At 41.3% G+C, this 19,460-nt stretch overlaps 1 protein-coding gene across 11 annotated transcripts in view; it reads left to right on the forward strand.

Annotated features, from left to right (window-relative positions):
- The window catches only part of FAM13A (family with sequence similarity 13 member A), a 137,766-nt gene that overhangs the window by 96,916 nt on the left and 21,390 nt on the right, over positions 1-19,460 (forward strand). For 8 of the 11 annotated variants that reach the window (XM_027636106.1, XM_027636103.1, XM_027636107.1 and 5 more), the window contains 6 exons: positions 680-724; positions 2,347-2,526; positions 5,374-5,560; positions 8,504-8,580; positions 9,297-9,339; positions 14,400-14,550. In XM_027636106.1, the coding sequence (XP_027491907.1) occupies positions 680-724; positions 2,347-2,526; positions 5,374-5,560; positions 8,504-8,580; positions 9,297-9,339; positions 14,400-14,550 (683 nt within the window). Of the gene's footprint in view, positions 1-676; positions 725-2,346; positions 2,527-5,373; positions 5,561-8,503; positions 8,581-9,296; positions 9,340-14,399; positions 14,551-19,460 lie in introns of all 11 variants that reach the window. The other 3 variants (XM_027636114.1, XM_027636108.1, XM_027636109.1) reach the window with 3 other exon arrangements.

The raw sequence follows: 19,460 nt of genomic DNA on the forward strand, positions 1-19,460 counted from the left end.
TAACGGAGGTCAACAGGACCTAACAGGAGGGATGAATAGGCAAAAAAATCACTTTAGCTGCAAAGCTGAGTCAGTGTGGGGGAAAGGGAGGCAGGATGAGACTCAGCTTGGCAGAGGGAGGAAGGCAGTGACAGCTGTGCCAGGCGACAGGTCAGCTTGTTCAGAAGGACTTTAAACAGCAAGCAGTTACTCCATTTGACCACATTTGTGTTGGCTTTTTCTGAGCCTGAAAACAGCCCAAGATAAAAGGGAAAGAAGAGAACGTATTTTTTTAAAACGTGAAGCAAAGAACATGAATATCAGAGAGCAGTTAAATATTAAGCGTCAGCCTCAAAAGGCAAGGACTTTTGTGATGAGGCTAAAACAGTTGGCAGCAGCAGAAAGCTCAGAAGAAAGCAAAAAAAATCTGCAGTGTGTTGAGGTTGAAATACTTTGTTAGACCTTGGCCTAATGCATGGGAATGACAGGGAAATTAATTCTTGAGAATATTGGCATTGTGAAAATGTGCCATTTCACAGTGGGAGAGAAAATCCCTTAAGTGGAAAACTAGTAGCATGCGCAGGCAATTGTTGTTGAGACAGCTCATACCTTTGAGTCTTAGCGCTGCAAAGAACAAGAGTTTTCAAGACCTTATTGTGATGATAAGATCTAACTTTCTTCTCTTTTTTCTTTTATGCAGTGCCCATGTATCACAAGTCAGTAGCAACATTCCTGCTACAGGAGAGTAAGTGTCTCTTGCAATTTTGTAGCTATTCTTCTTGCATATTGGAGCTTTCTTAAGTATCACTCATTATTCTTTGATTTCTCCTTAAGGGTTGGTCTTATATTAACAAAAAAAAAAGACCCAGTTTCCCAGCAAAGCAAATAATCTGCAATGATAATAAATCACTTCCTTCTGAAAAATTCTCAGGCCCTTGGTTCTTCGCTCGCACTGTGCCTGTGATGTTTTGGTTATGCAAAACTTGCATATTTAGAGAAACTATTTGCACTGTGTTATCCTCTTGCTCTTGTTGGCTCCCTGTTGCATCTCAACAGAGGATGTGACTTGACCCCACAACCATAACTGGCAGCAGCAGAGCTAAGAGTTGGCTCCTTTGCCAGAGCTGGAAATTCCCAGTGGCTGATGGGTTTGCAGAACTGATTTGTGTCAATAGTGAACTACAGGCATTCTTGACTAGTTAAACCATGTGGGAGTTTGCAGTTGCCAAGGTATTTTGACTTTTTTTGGGAACTGCAGTCTCAGCAGACTTTCAAGTATAGCAACTGAACACAACTTCTGTAAAGGGGAAGTCAGCCTAAGTACAGGATCCCATACTCTATCTACTCAGTTAAAAATTAACCAGCAAATCCTGAAATAACGTTTTAATTATGAAAAAAAAACCAGTAGAAGCTATACAGGGACTTTGGATGAGCATGTTTGAAAAACCCCTTCTTCAGCAGACTACTTAAGCATTGCAAGAAACAGAGATGGGATGGGAATGTAAAAAAACTGTGTTTCTATGTGATCTCTTTGCAAAAACAACAACAACAAAAAATTAGATTTTGCCCCTAAAAGCTTCCTCTGGTGAAGGATGGAAGGGAATATTACAAGCAAATATGAGTACCAAAATGAAGGAGATTTGGTTGTGTTGAAAGTTCAAGTAATTCCACGTCTTTAAGCGATGCAACTGCAGAGGATCCTTTGCTGTGGCTTCTGTGGAAGCTCTCTTGCTACCCCTGGGTATGACTATGATCTCTCACCAGAGTACATCAGGGGTGGCTTTGGGTGCGGTGCGTTCATGGCACAAGAATGTGTGAAAACAGAACGAATTCAGAACAAAATCCATGCTTGGTCACAAAGTTAAACATGTTAGGAGTTTGTAGTGAACTACTGCTTGCATACGCTCATCCCTGTGTGAGACAGCAGTGAATCATCTTCTTGCAGGTGATCCCTTGCCTTGCTGACCTTGTACTGCACAACAGGCTTGACTGGTGTCAGCATGGCTGGGGATCAGATACAATTTTGTCAGGCCAAGGACTTTTAAAGTGGAGGGTGAAAGTTAGACACCGATGTCTGTAGTTGCAGTAGGTAAAATTAGATGTTCTACAGAAGGTTCAAACATCCCTAGAAATAAAAAAGAGCAAGATTAATTGGGAAGGCTCAGCTCTTCTGAGGGACCTGAACTGCAGGGTATCTGAAGATTTTGGCTTTGCTTTTTGCATATGTTGTAGCCCTAGGACATTTTGTGCTGCTTTGCCATCATAAAAAAAATATAGCCCGCAGATACCCTTGCTTTTTTTATTATTGCAGAGAGGGAGCTCCGCAAAGTCTTTGAGCTCAATTGACCTTATTTTTCGGCTTGACAGGTATTTAGAGAAGACAATCCGCTCAGCCGTGGAGCAGCATCTCTTTGATGTTCATGGCTCAGGCGGCCAGAGTTCAGAGGACTCTGAATCGGGAACATCTTCAGCCTCTTCTAATGTGTCTGCCAGGCAGAGGAGGCGGCACCACAAAGAGCAGGAGGAACCCCGGAGAAACAGAGACATGTATGAGCCTGATTTCTTTGTTTTGGAAAGTGTATTTGGTTAAGTCTACCCTAGTCATGTCCTCTTATCAAGGCGATACTACATTCTGTTATGAAATGCACTGACCTTTACCATGAGTTGAAAGGGCAGAGCAGGCTGCAGTGCCTGTGCAGAGCTCCATTGCATCAGTTAGAACTGGGAAACTTAGAGTTTATTGGAGATCATGGAGTGGGGCAAAGCACGATAAGAATCTAGGGGGATTATGCAGTAAAGTTTTTAATTACAGTATTGGGAATTGGTTACTTACAGTATTTGTTACATTAGTGGAAATTCCCAAGCAGTTGGCTCTATTGCTGGTAATGTTTTTTTTAACATTGGGCTTAGCTGCTTTTCTGAATTCAGAATGGCTTCAAAAACGAGATTAAGTTCTTCTTTTGTGTGTGAAGGCACAGCTTGTGTTTGGATTTAGTGAGGAAACTAGGGAGTTTGTCTGAAATTAGAAAAATCTTCCTTTTGATTAATCGGAATTTAAATTATTTTTTTTAATGCACCCTATTGCACAAAGTTTAAACATGATCTTGTGGTGAATTTCATTAAATGTCTGTGAAAGAATAAAGATAATACCTATTTTTCCTTTCATACTCCTCTACTTGTGGCACATATTATGTGATACAAATATATCACCACCACAGCCTTAACAAACATTTGCCCAAAGCATATCTGTGTTTGAGGAACTGTAACTACAGACTTTGCAAGGTCATGTTCTGATCAGTGCTTACCCATATGTCTAGCTTTAACACAGCACCAGTTCTTGTAAAGAATGTGTGTGCTTCACTGCAGTATTGAATTGCTAGGATATCAAATTAGATTCCAAATAAACATCTAGTCCTCTGTTTTTCCTGAATGCTGAATTTTCCAAATCCTATTGGATCTGTTCAGGTGCATAGCCATCAATACCTCGTGTTAATATTGCAGCAGTGGTATTTCCCAAAATGTGTCAATGCTACTGTTGTAAAAAAAATCTACAGTTACCCAAAAAAAAAAAAAAAAGCCATTTCCTTAGAGAATGAAAATGTACCATGAGGATGGACTGGGAAATTAGCACTTGCAAGTCACCAAAGTATCTGGCAGCAGCTCTAAAGTAGTTTTTCTTGTTTAGTCGCCCTGCTGACAGGCTTCTCAGGTAAGTAGGTCACAGACTGGCTAGTGTACGTGTTTGGAAGCATATAGTACTGCGGGGCTTTTTTTCAACATTGCGTTACAGAGCTGCCTTTAGATATGATTGACACAGTTATTCAGGTTCAGTTCTTAAAGCTGGAGACAAGAATTTAAAACACATTGGAAGTTTTGAATGCTGGCCAGGATTCAAATTGTTTTCCCTAGTTTCCTTAGGTCAGATTGCTGGGACTCCTTCGGGTAAATTATCAAAACTGGGAATTTCTTTCTGTGGTTGTTGTTCTGATTGTCAGTGACTTCATCTCTTTGCCTTGTGATGGATCACAAGAGGATTCATAATGTCACAAAATAGGACTACAGACAGGAAAAGTGTTTATTACAAAAACACATAGGTGAACTCCCAGGCTTTCAAGATTACATGATCCATGGACTCTCTATATGTAATTGGTCTGCTCAGGGGTTTATAAAAATTTCCACAAAGGCGAATGTGTTATCTTAGAAGTTTAATCATAGATTTATAATACCTCTTTGTGTCTCTTTTCCACCAACAAAACCTAGAGAATTGTGATAAAGAAAGTCACTGGAACCTTCTGGTTTTGCTTTTGTTCTGAATACTTGTTGTACTGCCACTGTCCAGATACTGCAGAGTAACTGGTTTCTTGTGTTTCTTCACCAGTGCAAGACTAGATAAATTCTCCTGCTGTTCGTAGAAGCAGGTTTTGGAACCACATGGCACTGTGTAAGGCAGTAACACATACAACAGTTAGCAAATAATCCAGTTTCAGTGTAAAGTGTAAGCAAGCTGCCTTTAGCCTCTGGCAGGGTAATACAGTGATGAATGAGGCGCACTGTGTTTCTTCTGTTCCCATAATGTAGTGATGTGTTATGTATGTGCATCTTCACTCTTGGGCAAATTAGAGGGAAGAGTACTAAACAGGTTGTGAATGGAAAGCTGCATGCTGAAGTCCCAACAGGTTAATTATGCAGGGCAAGACAAGCCATATGCCAAGCTTCTGGAAAACATGAGCAAACCCCCCCAGCCCAGAGGGTCCCTGCTAGTGCATCACGTGATGGCTTAAGGCTAGCTGTCCACTTCCCTTAGCAGAGCAGTCCTCTGTCCTAGCAGTTGTGTTGCCATTGCAAAGATACGTTTATGTTTTGTGTAATTCCCAAATAAGATTCAAGGATTTGGCTAAAGCACTACAGTCCTGCTCTTGCATTTGAGAGTATGAGTAAGAAGGACACAATTATGTGGTATCATGCACCAAAGGAGATCCTTGGACCGCAGCTGTGAATCACTTTTCTAAATTAAAAGCACGTGTCTCAAAGGAAAATATACTGCATATTCTCTATAAAAATACCACAGACAGCCACGGGCTAGTTCAGCTTCCATCTGAAGTCAATGGGATTTTCTGTGTTGGGTTTAGTGGGAAGTGAATCAAATCTGAAACGTTGATCCTTACAGCTTTCTCACCTGAGGTGTATACACTTGGCTTTCACTCCCCAGTGAGATTTAGCATTGCACAGTGTGTGATTTTTGCTGCATTGGGAAGAACCAGAGATACTGGTTTCATAGGGCATAGAAGATGTTGCCGGAACTAGTCAGCATGATGCAGTTCTCTCTTGGTACTGTAAATGTAGCAGAAGAGCGTTTTAAACAACCTCTTGTTGTAACGTCCCTTTTCTTTTTAGGGAAGTTGTCAACAAAGAAAACATTCCCTCTGGATACAGCAATCTTGAGGATTGTATTCTGGCTGCTCAAGAAGTAGAAAAATTACAAGACGCCAGCTCTGGATATCTCAGTGAAAGGAATAAATCGAAGCGGCAGAAATCTAGCACCAGGCTTTCAGAGCTCAATGACAACCAGGACAGTCCTGTGGTAAGCCAGCATGCTGTACTATTTGACACCTGTTACTAGGGTGGGTAAAAGACTTTTTATTTCAGTGCACAACTTGTTCCTTTAGGAAGCCTTTTTTTTGCCTGCAGGACAGGCATAAATGGCTGTTTTGAACTATGGAAACGCTGGATCCTACACTTGTAACCTTTGTGATAAGGCAACTGAAAAGCTATATTTCTGCTATGACCCTCTTACTCCACCTGTAGTCATTTTCTCTTTCCACAACTTCTTGCTTTTTTTTTTCTTTTGAATTCAGTGAAGCATTTTGGAAAGCAGAAAAGGAAATAAGTCTTTTTCCCAGTCTTTCAGAAGTCTTACAGGGAGGTTGGAACCTTAGATGTAGGTTCTCATGTTCAGGTCAAGTTTATTTTTGTGTTCCTGCTAAGTTCTGAAACCAGATTTCAAGTGACTACTTGATAATGAGATGACAAAGGTGTTTTATACCTTTTCCCAGAAGTCTGTGTGTTACTGTGGTGTTTGCAATGTGCAAAAGCACTTTGGAGAGTGTTGGTCCAAAAGGTGATCCCTCTAGCTACTTTTTAATGAAGATGTGAATGACTTTGATATAAAGTCGTAAAATCTGGAATAGTGTAGAATTTTTCTGGCATATTCATGTGTAATCTCCATAGCAGAAGACAATTTACCAATTTTTACAAGCTGTAGAATAAAACTGATGCACCCTTCTTCCCTCTCAACCAAACCAGACACTGATTAGAGTGTCAGCAGGTGAGAAACTGTCCTGTGCTTCATGCAGGGTCTGCCTACCGTGGCAGAGGTACTTTACATCCCAGGGCCTGGCACTGAGCATGCATTACAGGGTTAATAGTAACAGCAAAAGCTGTGTGAAAAGACTGTCCTGAGCTATAGGGCATTTCCTTCAGTTGTGTTCGATTAAGTTTTAGACTGTGGTGCAAGCGAGTTCTTACCGTGACGTTGTGTTTGGACTCGTTTTGTTTAGATCATAAGATTGCAGTGATTTGATGCTCTTACCCCGTGCAGAGATTCTAGAGAGAGGTGGATTTTGCTTATCTTCATGATAAAAAGAAGGCAAGGTGCCAAAAATTGTACACTGTGCTCAGTTTAGTAACTTGGATTTAATGTTCAGTATCAGTAACCTTCTCAGGTGATACTTCATGAAAGCAGAGTGAGATAGACACATTCGCACTTGGAATCTTTGCATGTAGCGATGGACTTTGATAGGCAGAGGTCTAGTGCTTATCCTCTTTTCGGCACCTCTTCTCTGTGCCTGTGGAGTGTAAAGCACTTAAATGTAAATGAGAATTTGTCTTAGGATTTAGGAAAGGAAAGACTGACAGAAGTGTCCACTTTTGCTGTGGATCTGAAAAACATTCATGAAGCCTTAAAACATGCCCAGAAGAAATGTCCTCAAACTTACTTGTATCCACTGGACTTTGCCCTGCCCCTCGTTTTTTGATCTCTTGAGGGGCAAAGTCTGAAAGGAGTGTAAAATGAACTAACCTTGTACTAAAAGCAGTTTGACCACGATGATCATCAGCATGGTTCTTGCTTGGCCTGCTAGAGGAAATGTCACAGTGTGATTGTCAACTGGGAGTATTGTTATGAAACAGCTTGCAGAGAGCTTGGTGTTACTGTTTCGGAAGAGCAAAAGCTGCTTTTTAAGTTTTAATGTGTGTGCTTATTACATACTTGCATTTCAGAGACTGCGAGAAGGATGTGTGGTGGTTTAGCTCTCTTAGCTACACCATTATGCTTCAAATAATAACCCAAATTAAACTGCCAGCTTGAAGTATGAAAGGACAGAGCCTGCACCTTAGCATTTACTAATAGGCCTTGGTCATGTGAGCAAGTTTGTGATGTTGTATCTCTTTAACTACGTTTTTCTGAGCCTTCCTTCTTTTCAAAGCCTGAAAGAGTATGTAGGACAGTGCATGGAAGCTTTCCTCTTAGCTGTCTGATTGCATCTGACTCAAAAGTGTAAGTCAGCAGTGGAAGAGCTGTCAGTTCCACTTACTCTCCCAAGCAAACCAACCACAAAGCATTAAAAGCTTGTAACTGCATTTCAAAGACATGGTAGCCAGGTACCAGCAGGACTTGAAGAATCACATTAATCAAGACTGGAATGACTGACCTGTGTCACCTTTTGGGGCTGGAGGTGTAGCAGGTGAGAGAGGGCTGTGACTGTCCTAAAAAGTCTGTGCACATAGTTTCCAGGGCAAGAACCACACTATGCCACTGACTGGCTTCCTCATATTTAAGAGGGATTTTTCCAAAACCCAGGGTAGAACACCTCCTGGACATGTGCCCAAAGTGGCAACGTGGCTTGTCCTCACAGTAGTTTCTCAAGCTCTCAGAGGACAACAGCATTAATGTTCCTAATGGTAGCCAAGGCAAACATCAGAACAAGTTGTCATAACCAGTTGGATTTCTTGCCCTGCATTCATATTGGTACAACATAATATTTTTACACACGACAGTCATTTTGCATTCTTTTACCTGTTTAAGAAGAAACTAGGGAAGGATTTGAGAATTTGGCTGAGAAGTGGAGTATTTTCTAAGATGAACGTAAGGAGTCCTGCTGAGAAGATGCTTGGATTTTGGTACCTGCTACTACAGAAGTTGCACAGACCACAGAACTGCTCCCAGGCTCAGGCTGTCTCTGTCAGTCTGTAACATGGGAACTTGCGGGGTACTGTGCAGAATTATTCTGTTTTGATGTTTTGAGGTCATGATGAAAGAGATCAAACAGTGAGCAGTTGGGTTTTTTGCAGATTGTGCAAATAAATTGTGGGGTTTGTTTTGTTACAAATGTGCAGCAGGCAGTAGTCTGTTGTCTTGTTCCTAGAAGTCCTGTTTAATATTTTTATATTTGATCTGTTTTATGGCCTGCGGCTTGAATCTGTTTCTCATATGTATCTTACTGCTTTAACATTTACTGTATTGCAGAGTATGGAAAGCTTTAGCTCATCCAAACCTGTAGACAGAACAGGACCTGATGACATGGAAATTTTATCTGAAGAAAGGTGATTTTTTTTTTTTTTTTTAATATATGTATGTTTTCCTTTCCCTGTGATTGTAGTAGAGCCTGAGAGATCTTCCACCACAGACTATGAGGGTGACATTTAGTTATGCTGCAGAACAGCATTACCCACCATGTTAACTTCAAAGTAGAACTTCGTGGAGGCACTGCGTATGTTGTGTGGGCTTTGCCCTGCAGCATATGCCACCAAGACTCTTTTCCCAGCCTGTTAGGGTTGTCTCTGAAGGTGCTGATGGTGCAGACCTGAAAAGAAGTCAGCTGTGAAGCACCTGAGCCAGTATACTCCACACAGAGGATTGCTGGGCCTGTCTTACCTGGCCTCTGGGTTGGGAATCTGGCCCTTTTCTTTCTGCTTCTGCAAAAGCTGAAAAGCCTCAATCTGCTCACCTGAGATGACAATTCCTCTTGACAGCTGTTTGGTGGGAAGGTCGTACTGATTTGGTTTAAGGGCGCTGGAATTAAATTACATTATTTATTTTTCACAAATAGCTTCTGAGAGGAAGCAAAAACATATAGTTCAGCAGCTTGACATGCTGCAGCCCAGAGTGTCCCTTCATTTACTGTGTGAATTAACGAGGGTGCAGGAATAGCAAGAACATAAAAATCTGGTGTGCGTACAGGAATCCTGCTTGTTTTTGATGCAAGAGAGTCTGGTTTTGTATTTGTAATATGTTGGTTTGTTTTTGTTTTTTTTTATAGCAAAGAAAGTGAAAACGATGAGGTTTTTTTCAGGCATTCTCAGGTTAGTATTTTATTTTGGTTTGGTTTTGTTTCAGTTTTCTGGTCTCTAAATGAGCTTTTTATTGAGTAGAAACAAGTAGTTAGTTACGTGTACAGTTCTGTGAAATTTTGTTTTTCTCAGAGAAATGGAGTTAGCATGTACTTTTTCTTTCCCTTTCCTATGCTTTTTATTTACATAATTTAGGGAGCCTCTCAGCCACTGAGTAGTCTGAAAGCATCTACTTCAGTCCCTTTGATCCCTCCTTGCCAAAAAGGGAAGGATCACTGAAGTCAGCACTTCGGTTTAAATGATGTGAAGTTGCCTTATTAATCATGGCAAACAGGGTGTCTTATCTCCCAGGGCAGTAAGATCAGCTTGTCTCTCTTGATTTCTCTAAAATAACTTGGTCTTTTATTTATGATTTCCCAGTGCAGCCTGTTGCTTTTGAACATAGGTGTCTGTGATCCATTTGTCTTTAGAAAACTGGATCATCTCCTGTTTCTTTCCCAGAGTTGGTAGTTGGGATGGATGTCAGGAGGGAACATGTGGCATTGATGGCAACAGTTTTTCTCCCAGCTTTCTGTTTCTCTTCAACACACACTTCCTGTGTTGGCTTTATGGTGTTTTATATCTGACTGTTCAGCAAATCAAAGATTGGGGTTGGGTTGGGTGAACACCGTTGCAGTCACTTGTTCATTTGGGTTTCTTTGAAACACCTCTAGACAGCCAAGCATTTAAAATACTGGGGAGAGTTATTTGAGGCACCTCTCCCTCAGCTATGCACCCATTTTAGAGGAGCACAGTAAAACAGCTGTAGCCAATGTCTGTTTTTTCTGGCTGTCTGGAGTTATCTGAAGGCTGGTAATATTTGTAAACTAGACTCCTTATGTGGTTGTTTGGGTTTTTTTTTTCCAATAAAAGCCACTATGCATTTATTGCCTTTGAAAGACTCTGTTTCTGGTAGGAATTATTTCCATCTAGCAGGAAGGATAAGAGATTGATAACAACTGAGCTCTAACCAGCTGTGTTGTAGCTGGAGAAGTCTGTGGGACCCTGAAATATGTAACCTCTGCAAAGGGTGTTCAGGGCTGCCTTTGATCACTGCTCTGACTGGGCTTAGATGGATCTCCTACTTGGCTCCCAGAGGGTCAGTAATCCCCAATGATCCTGCACTTGCTCATGAGTTGTTACATTTTCCAGACTGTAGATTTTGCAACACCTTGTTCCTCTGGTATCTACTTGCTGGTGGAGGAGGTGCTGTTACTGCCATGCCACGCAACACTCCTATTAAGCTTTTAAATTAGCCTGGTGGAGGTATGTTTGAGTATGAAATCATAATCTTAAAATAAACTTCTCTTTAGGACAAGTTCTAAAATGTAGAATTTTAACTGCAGGAGAGGACAGCCTTAACCCAGAGCCTGTATTATATAGGAATTACAAGGTCAAGAAAATGTTACATTCCTGCAGAGTTGTTTTACATTCCTTGCCCCTTATAATCCTTTTGCTTAGGAAAGCTTAAAGACATACGTTTCATAACAAACAACCCATTATGTATGAGGAAGGGATAGAGACTTCCTTTCTCTTTCTCACCCTGTCTCCGGCCTGAGAATATTAGGAAAGGTATTTGGAATTTGCCATAGTTACCAGTTGTGTCGACTTGGTTCTCCATGAGGCTGTAAAAATACCTTGAAACTCAAGTCCCAAATGAATTTTCAGTGCTTTTGTAGCCTTCATAATCTGCCCTTGGAAGTAGCTAAGTTCCAGGATGAAAAGCACAGCTTTGTAGTATCTAGGTTTTGACAAGGGAAGAGTATTTAAGATTCACACCAGCATGGCAACAAGTGTAGAGAGGGATTGGCATGACTCAGGAGTAAGGCAACAGAATGGCTGCATTCCTGCATGAGGTTCTATTAATAAGATGTGCTTGAGGATGCTTCCTGCTTGTGGATGTAAGGGATGATCAGATGTAGGGGAAGAAAACCTTTTAATTTGAATCCACATGTAACTGATCAGAATACAACTTCCTGATCAGAATTTAAAAACCTTTCTGTTGACATTTATTTCTAGCTGCTTGAGCTACTCTTTGTGCTGAATCTCCATTGGAGCAGCGAGAATGAAAGTAGCTGACTTGTCCCCAGGTTACTTAGATCTGTAGTTACTGCTTGCCTGCAAAGTATAGCTGCAAAAGCAGCTTCTAAAAAGCAGAATTCAAGTACCTACTTTGAAGATTTTTTTCATGGTCATTTATGTAATATCTGCAGTGCACTGAGGCTGCCAAGCATTACCGAGATCATCAACTTGCCACCCCTTCAGTTTGTAAGAAATTGTGGCACATCCATACCTAAGGCAAAGTAGTTCTCCCTTACATGATTTTTTCCCTGGAGATTGGCAACTTGTGGCATCAGGAAATCAAAAAGGAAAAATAAGTGATGGAAACACTGAATTATCAACCCCTCTAAGGGTTTGGAGCATTAATGCAAAGGAAGTTAAACATCTGCTTTCTTGAGTCTCCTGGGTTTTTACCACCATTGTTCTTCAGAACACCTGATGATTTATTCATTGTATTATAGGCTACATCGGTGAGCAAGGAAAGGGGAACAACTGGCGACAGGCAGAGCACAGGCCTGTTTTTAAACACCTTTTAAATATTTTCTACAACTCAAGTGACTTTAGAAGGATGAGGACATGGATATGATCTTTCTAATATATCTGTAATGGAAATGTTTACCCATCTGGGAAGTGCTCTTATATCTGCCAAAGATATCTTTTAAGAGTCTTAAGTCAGGAGACTGTACACTCTTCATAAAAAGATGTTTAACTCTGTAATTAGTATCAGTAGTGGTGACGAGATGGTATTTTCAGGTTGGTCTCTTTGAAATTCTTAATCTAGATAAATTCCTCTCTTCACACTTCTTTATGTTATTAAAAATAACACTTGTTTTGAAACTTACTGCTTAATTTCTTTCAGCCTTTAAAATACTGTGCTGGCAAATTATATGCAGTTTATCTACGGGTACAGTTTGTTCTTTTAGTAAATGTAGAAGACTGCCTGTTTCTGGCCACTGACCAGTCTTTCTGTTTGGAATGTACACTGACTATTTAGATCCTAGCAGGAAATTTGTTACTGAACCTTAAAGAAATATTTAAGACCTCCCAACCTGGAAGCAGCTTAAAAGATATTGAACGGTGAATTAGCATTTTTCCATGTACAGCTCTCACAATAAACACATTTGTAATCAGATTTAGCGTCAAGCTGTACGAGTTATTAGTGTTTGGCAAACTGTCATCTAGTGTTTCATTTTGTTATGCTGTTTCAACAAGGTGATTTATTGAAATGAACAGGAAGTACACACCTCATACAAATACAATACAGAAAACTCTTTACAACACCAGGGTATTCATCACCCTGATTTTTAGAACCATAGAACAGCCCAGGTGGGAAGGGACCTCAAAAGATCACCTGATCCAACCTTTTGTGGGAAAGGAAGCCTAGATGAGATTATTTAGCACCCCGTTCAATTGCAGGGATTGATGGAATTGAATCCAGATAAGATTAAAACATTTACTCATATGATTTGTCTACTGGGCAAGGTTTTCTTTCCCCTCTTCATGAAATTTACTTGTTTTTCTCTACTCAAAAGGGAAAAAAACATAAACACATCATTAACTTTATGCAGATGAAACAAAGTAAGTGTGCCTTAGTGGTGTGTATTAGGGATATTGAAGCATTTGGCCGTGCTTCTGGATTCACAAGAAAAATATGTCCAGAGATACCAGTTATTTTCTTTAGGCCCATTTTCTTTGCATATCAGCATATGCAGATTACTAACTAAATTATCAAAATACCTGCAGGGAGAAAATCTGCATGTTGACTACCTGCTAGACTATGTTGGAGAGAATTATGCCTAAGATGTTCTTATCAAATTCCACTAGTTTATGTAGTAGTGTAGTGCTGTCTATTCGGATAGCTCTGTGCTTGTTGGTGGATTTATACATATCGCACTATATGTTTATGTACATGCTTTACAGTTCCTTTTCCCTTCTGCCCTCTGTGTGGCATTACAGCTGATTTGTTTCAGAGTCACAAAACTACTCGTTTCGTCAGGCACTATTGCAGACACGCAGTGTGTCTCTGGATTGTGGGAATGGCAGTGGTTTCTGCATAAATGCACACAACGTGTGGTATGTGCAGGGGTGAATAGTGGTGAGACAAACAGCAGTTACTCCTAGGTAGTGCTAACTGGTGAATCATTTACTTGACAACATTCTGCCTTTTTTTTTTTATTCCTAAGTCATTGGATGCTTGTGTGAATTTTTTGGCTTTTTCCCAGAGTCCGCACTGCTTCCAGCTGAGATGCCAAACCCTACTGCCGTTTGGATTTGCGCAACGCTGCTTTAATACCCCGAGCTCCTCCATAAATAGTTCTGCTCTCCCCACGCCCAGCTAGAAAACAACCACAGGAAATCAGGGAATGTGCAGCCAGCACAGCTTAGCTGGCACTAATTGATCTGAGCCAGCACAGCCTGCATGAGAGCATTCATGTACGTAGCCTGCACTGCTTGCTGTCTGCAGCTGCTACCTCAGGAGCTCTGGTGCCTGCTTTTTAGAAGGCACCATATTGCTACAGCCTCACAACAGCAGCAGCGGTTCTGTTGTTGCTCGAAGGAGTTGCGCTCCTGTAGGAAGTGTACGCAGCCACCCCCTCCCTCTCCCTTTCTCCCTACCTCCCTCCCTCCCTCCCTTTTCATCCCAATCCATTACTGGAGGCTTTTTCAGCTGCATGCAGTTGTCAGGGCAGGCAGTCTTGGGAACTTGCAGTGGCTTTCTAAAGAAGGAGAAATTCAAGGAAGGCAGATGGACAGATGTCTTAACTGGTGTGAGTGAGCAATTAGTACATAGGGGTCACCAGGCAGGGGATTTGGATTTGGAGCTGGAAACATCAGGGACTGTTTGTTTGGATCCTATTAGCTAAAGGCATGAGCTTACTGTTGCTGTGACTGCAGGGGTTTTTTTCTTCCTCTGCATCCTGAAACATTTTTTTTTCTTTCTCTCTCATTTCTTTGGGTGTATGGGAACATAGCTGACTTCAAGTATGAAGATTCAAGAGCATCCAAGCATGCCTGAAAACAAGTTGCAAAGAAATCAAGATGCTGATGATCAGGAAAACAGCTTTGTATCTGAAGTGCCTCGGCTGGATTTAACCTCACTGTGCGATGACAACAACTGGGAAGGTAGGATTGTGTGATGGCTGATCATATGAGTGAAATGAGAGAGAGGGAAACCTGAGTGGGCTGGGTGTATCTTTATGTAATCGTGTTCTTATGCTAAAAACAACAGGAAAGCAATTTTGTCCTGAATGTAGAACTGAAAGTTTGGAGAAACTGGAAGCAAATACTAAATGGTACTAAGTCTAATTGTCACTTAGAGGGAGAAAATTAATTGTTTTATTCTTGAAGTTACTTTCATGTTCCGTTTAGCACTTTTATCCCTGAGTGTTTCGGGATATCTTATTTCATGGTGACATTGGAGATTTAAGCTAGACTGTCTTACGCTTCAAAGCAACTGGGTGTTTCACAGTCTAAAAGGAACATTTCTTCCTCTTCAATCACTAATTGGAAATAATGATTTGGATCTGAAAGGTACAGCTGGAAAAAAAAGCTGTCTATCTGTTACTTTGTCTTACAAACAACTTTTTTTTTTTATGTATTCTGTGAAGGAAATCTGTTCGCCAGCTCAAGTAGCAGTTTTAAATTGATTGTATGTCATTTAAATTATTTTAATACTGTTTCTTAGGTCTCATATCCAGAGTGCATGCTTGATTGGCTGTTTACACTTACTCTTTTAAGAATGGGAAATCTGGGCAAACTCTGTGGGTGCCATGAGCCTCAATTTCATTTGAAATTGAGATGAAATGAAGCTGTCCAGTGCTTCTGGGATCAAACCCTTTTCCAGTTACTGAAATGTTTCTATGTACAAGCAAGAATTCTTCTGTTAGTTTATGCTTTAAGAGTGAAAGATGGGTTTTGACAGGGAAGAAACAGGAAAACACAAGTGTTTTAATAAAGCAGGAGAGGGAAAATGTGCTACTAATTCATTGCTCTAAAAAAGCAATCTCTGAGGAACACTGAGAAGTGAAGTTCTCTACTCCTGCCTCCACAGTGTACGTGACCTAGTACGTTTTGCCTTTCCTTCTAGGACAGAAGTAGTTATGACACTTCAGGCATGAGTAAAGAAAACCCGCAGCCATGGCTGCCTTTGATTCAGCCAGGAATTCAACTAGTCACCCTGGACAGGAGGGAATTTTTCCATTTGCTTGCTGGGCAGGGAATCCCTGGATGGAATCACCACATGTGCAGCATGGCTGATCAAAGCGCCTCAGAAGGGCTCCCAGGCAGCCTTGGCCACTCGGTGTTTACTGAGATGCTAATTAGCAGAGCCCTGCAGGGTCTCAAGGCAGAGTGAGCACGTCTGTGTCCTCAGAGGTGATGCATGGCTTCAGCCATCCTGTGAACCTTTGGAAATAATGACTCTTTTTTTTCCATCCTGCATTAGTAATAGGAGTCATATGAATGCACGAAGGAGAGAACACTGCTCCTTTCTGTCTGCCAGTGGCTTTCCCACTGTATAAAATAACTTGTATCTTTGGTACAACTTCCTTGTAGCAGGCACACTCTTATGTTTGGATTCTAGCTTTCTTGCCCTGCAAATACGAAACAGGATTAAGGGCACATGTGACCGCACTTGAAGAGTGCTTCTCTCAGATTCTTCCTTCCTGCCTTCTGTTCATGTGTATTTCACAAGAGGAGGAGGTGGGCAGTTGCAAAAGAATCAGCTGTTGGGAGTGAGAGAGACATCATCTTCAGAAATATGTGCCTTCCAGAATCACCATTTTGTTGGTATGGATGCAACAGCAGCAAAATGGTGTCTTCTGTATCTCAGCAAGGAGGGACTGAATCTTTCCCAGCTGTGGATGTGAAATCAAGCTTGCAGCAGCCAGGAAGGGAAGGTATTAACATCAGCTCTCAGACTGCTTCTATAGCTAAGGGCACAGTCTGTTGTTGAGACTGGCTTTGCAAGGCACGGTTGTACCACCCATCCACAGCTCTACCCAGGATATCCTCCTGCCAGCCAACCTGTGTCACTCAAACACATCTCTCCAGAATCCGTGCCAGAGCTCTGGTTGCATCCCCATTGGAAAGGAGAAAGGACCATGCCTTCAAAAGCGGCAACACTGAGCTGTTTATTGCTTTGCTCTAGCAAATTTGGTAGGTCCGTCTTTCAGGAAATTACCCATTACATAGTTGACTGACTTTTGGGGACAAGGTCCTCTGTATCATACTACAGGAGATACGGAGCATCTAAGGACAAGGGCAACTGCTGGGACTTTCACAAGTGACTTGTGAGAACAATTACAGGTTGAGGGGTTGCCTTTGGCTGTAGCTGTCACTGCCTCGAGTGTTAGGAAAAAGCCTTGAAAAATGGGCACAAAATTACACAAGACAACACTGTCCATTGACGAGGTTTTATTTGTCAGTCAAGCAGGCTCTCCATCGTGTTAAGACCAGAGCTGCCATAAAACCCCTCATTCAGGGACACAGAACTCTGATAGCTGCTACCAGGTGAGCTGGCAGAGTCCCATGCCTTTTGTGTTACTCTAGAAGTAATTTTTACCAGATTTTTCTTTCCTGTAAGGCTTCCCACGTAGTCAAAACTCTACACAAGAGGAGAGATTTGCTGTACTTCTCCAAGCTCTGTTCCCTTTACCTGAAGCTGAGCAGAGACGGGACAGAGAAATTTACGTCCCGCAATGCATAGGCTCACACTCCACCACATGCCCACCTTCTGTGTCCCCCTTGCCTGCTATGTATAGAGGCATATGTGTAGTAATCATCAGGCTATTGCTGTAGTTGGCAAGGCATGAGCAGTGCCCCAGCCAAATTCAAGACCTGAACTCTTAGCCTAGGTGCATTTCCATGGTCCAGAAGTAGTTTCCTAGTGTGCATCTAGCAGGTGCAAATCAGATAGTTTTGTTCTCACACTGGGTGTGAACCGAGGTGTCTCTGTGAACTGGGATATCTGACTGCTGGGTTTGCCTGCTAAACTGGTCAGTCAGTGCCAGCTGAGATGGCTTTGTAAGCAAGCATTTTCAGAGCTGCTTCCATAGCAAAGGTTTCTGATTGTTGTGGATTATGTTTGAATTGGGTGCTGTGACTGAGGAGTACAGAGTGTTCTCTCAGAGCTATTGTGCAGATTTCTTACCAAATGTTTCTAATTCAAGCCCAGAACTTGCTATCCTGTCCCCGAGGAAAATCTGGAAGTATGTTGCTCTTTGAAACAGTGGCTGGTCCTGTCACCAGATTGGGCTGAGCAGGCGGTTCAGTGGATCAGTACGATGTGTGTGATTGCTGCTGATGTCACCTGGTTACTGATACTTTACAAAAGTTCTGTAGCTGAGATTTCAAGCAGAGTTTGCAGTAACAAGCACTTACGGAATAATCAACAGACATTTTCCTGCAAACTATCAAGCTTAAAAAAAAAAGCGGAAGTTTAAAATGCAAAAACACAATTCGAGTTCTCAGTGTTGAGAACTCAAGTATTGCAGCACTTAGACCCTGAGGGTGAAGCTGATCTACAAATAGTTTTAGCATTGACTTAGTTGATACTTTCCCATGAAAAAAAACCCAAAGGAATGCAAAAAAATCCAAATAGTGTAGCAAAAGGGAAGCTGCATTTAGTTTTCTTTTTTTTTTAGCACTGTGGACTTAGACTGATCAATGTATTTGTGTGTAACAGTCTTTAGCATAAGGTAAATAGGTAATGAAGCACATTTTATTTTTATTACTAAGTGTAGAAAAAAATAATTGCGTTGTTTACTGAATTTATTTTATAGCATCAATATATTAAAAACGTGGTTTTGATTGTTAAAGTTTACTTGCTAGCTGAGAGATGTGTCATCTCACTAACTAAATAGGCATGGCAGTGCTGTATTTGGGCCATTCTTTTGATCTGCGAAGGAAGAATACCTCCTGATGTATTCAAACAAGGATATTTTCATGCAGTTATTTTTAAGATGAAAAAAATAGGTTGTTACTGAGCTAGTGAATGCTTTGGATGGAGTTTTAAATTGCTTTATTCATTTCATTGTAAGAGGTCTTTCTGGACTCTTTCAAGTGGCATTTTGATACTAGGACCTCAGGTGTTGTAATGAGTTTAGACTTCTTAATCCCTGTGGACCTACTTCAGTTTACAGCAGCTAAGGTTTGGCCTCCTTTGTTTGACAGCTGGGTGTGTGTAAAAGCAGTTTTAGCAGCAGGCATCAGCTGTGTGGCTGCAGAGAGGGAAACAGGAGATGCCTGTGGCATTTTGCTGGCTGCACCTCAGGTAGTATTTGTGTGTGGACACCCCTCTGTTGGCCCTGCAGCCCCCAGTAACCCTGTGGCAAATATACAATGTAATGATAAAAAAAGACATGTTTTTGTCAGCAAGAGGGCTTGGAGCTCACTAGTAATACACCAGTGTGATACAATAAATCTTTCTTCCTTCTTGCATTTTACAGATTTATTAATATCTCCAGCCCTCTATGCAGCAGGTTTGCAGAGAGTTTGTATTGCCATATTGTGTCTACAGAGTTCTGCAGAGCTACACCTGGCAGATGGCTGACAGCTTTGTTGAAAGATTAGCTGGTTTTGTGGGATTTTGAGAGGGAGTGCAGCGCTTCTGAAGGACTGCAGGCTCAATACCAGCATAGCTCGCTGCTTCTGTGCCAGCTTAGAAAAGGCAGACCTGAAAGAAATGCCTTGAGAATCTGACCAAGAAATAAAAAAAATTTTCACCCTTTCTCTGCACTGGTACAACTACAGTGGCTAGATATTCCCTTTTGGTTTTTTTTCACGAAAAGTTTTCATTAGGGAAAAGGGGGGGGAAAAAGCATGTGGAAACAATGTGGAGATGAGCAGAAAACCAAGAGTTTTCCCTGAGCAAGAGAGATCTGTTCAGGACAGAAAATTAATAAGGGTAACTGCTCTGTCAAGTCAATGGCAAGGAAAAGGTGAAACATTTACATTCTTTACTGAGATTCTATTCTTCAGTTAGCAGAAAGGGGAAAGGGTGACAACATTAATCATGATAGCAGATACTTCAA

The sequence above is a fragment of the Corapipo altera genome, unplaced genomic scaffold (assembly GCF_003945725.1).
Source record: "Corapipo altera isolate COAL_440 unplaced genomic scaffold, ASM394572v1 22b, whole genome shotgun sequence".
NCBI classification, from domain to species: domain Eukaryota; kingdom Metazoa; phylum Chordata; class Aves; order Passeriformes; family Pipridae; genus Corapipo; species Corapipo altera.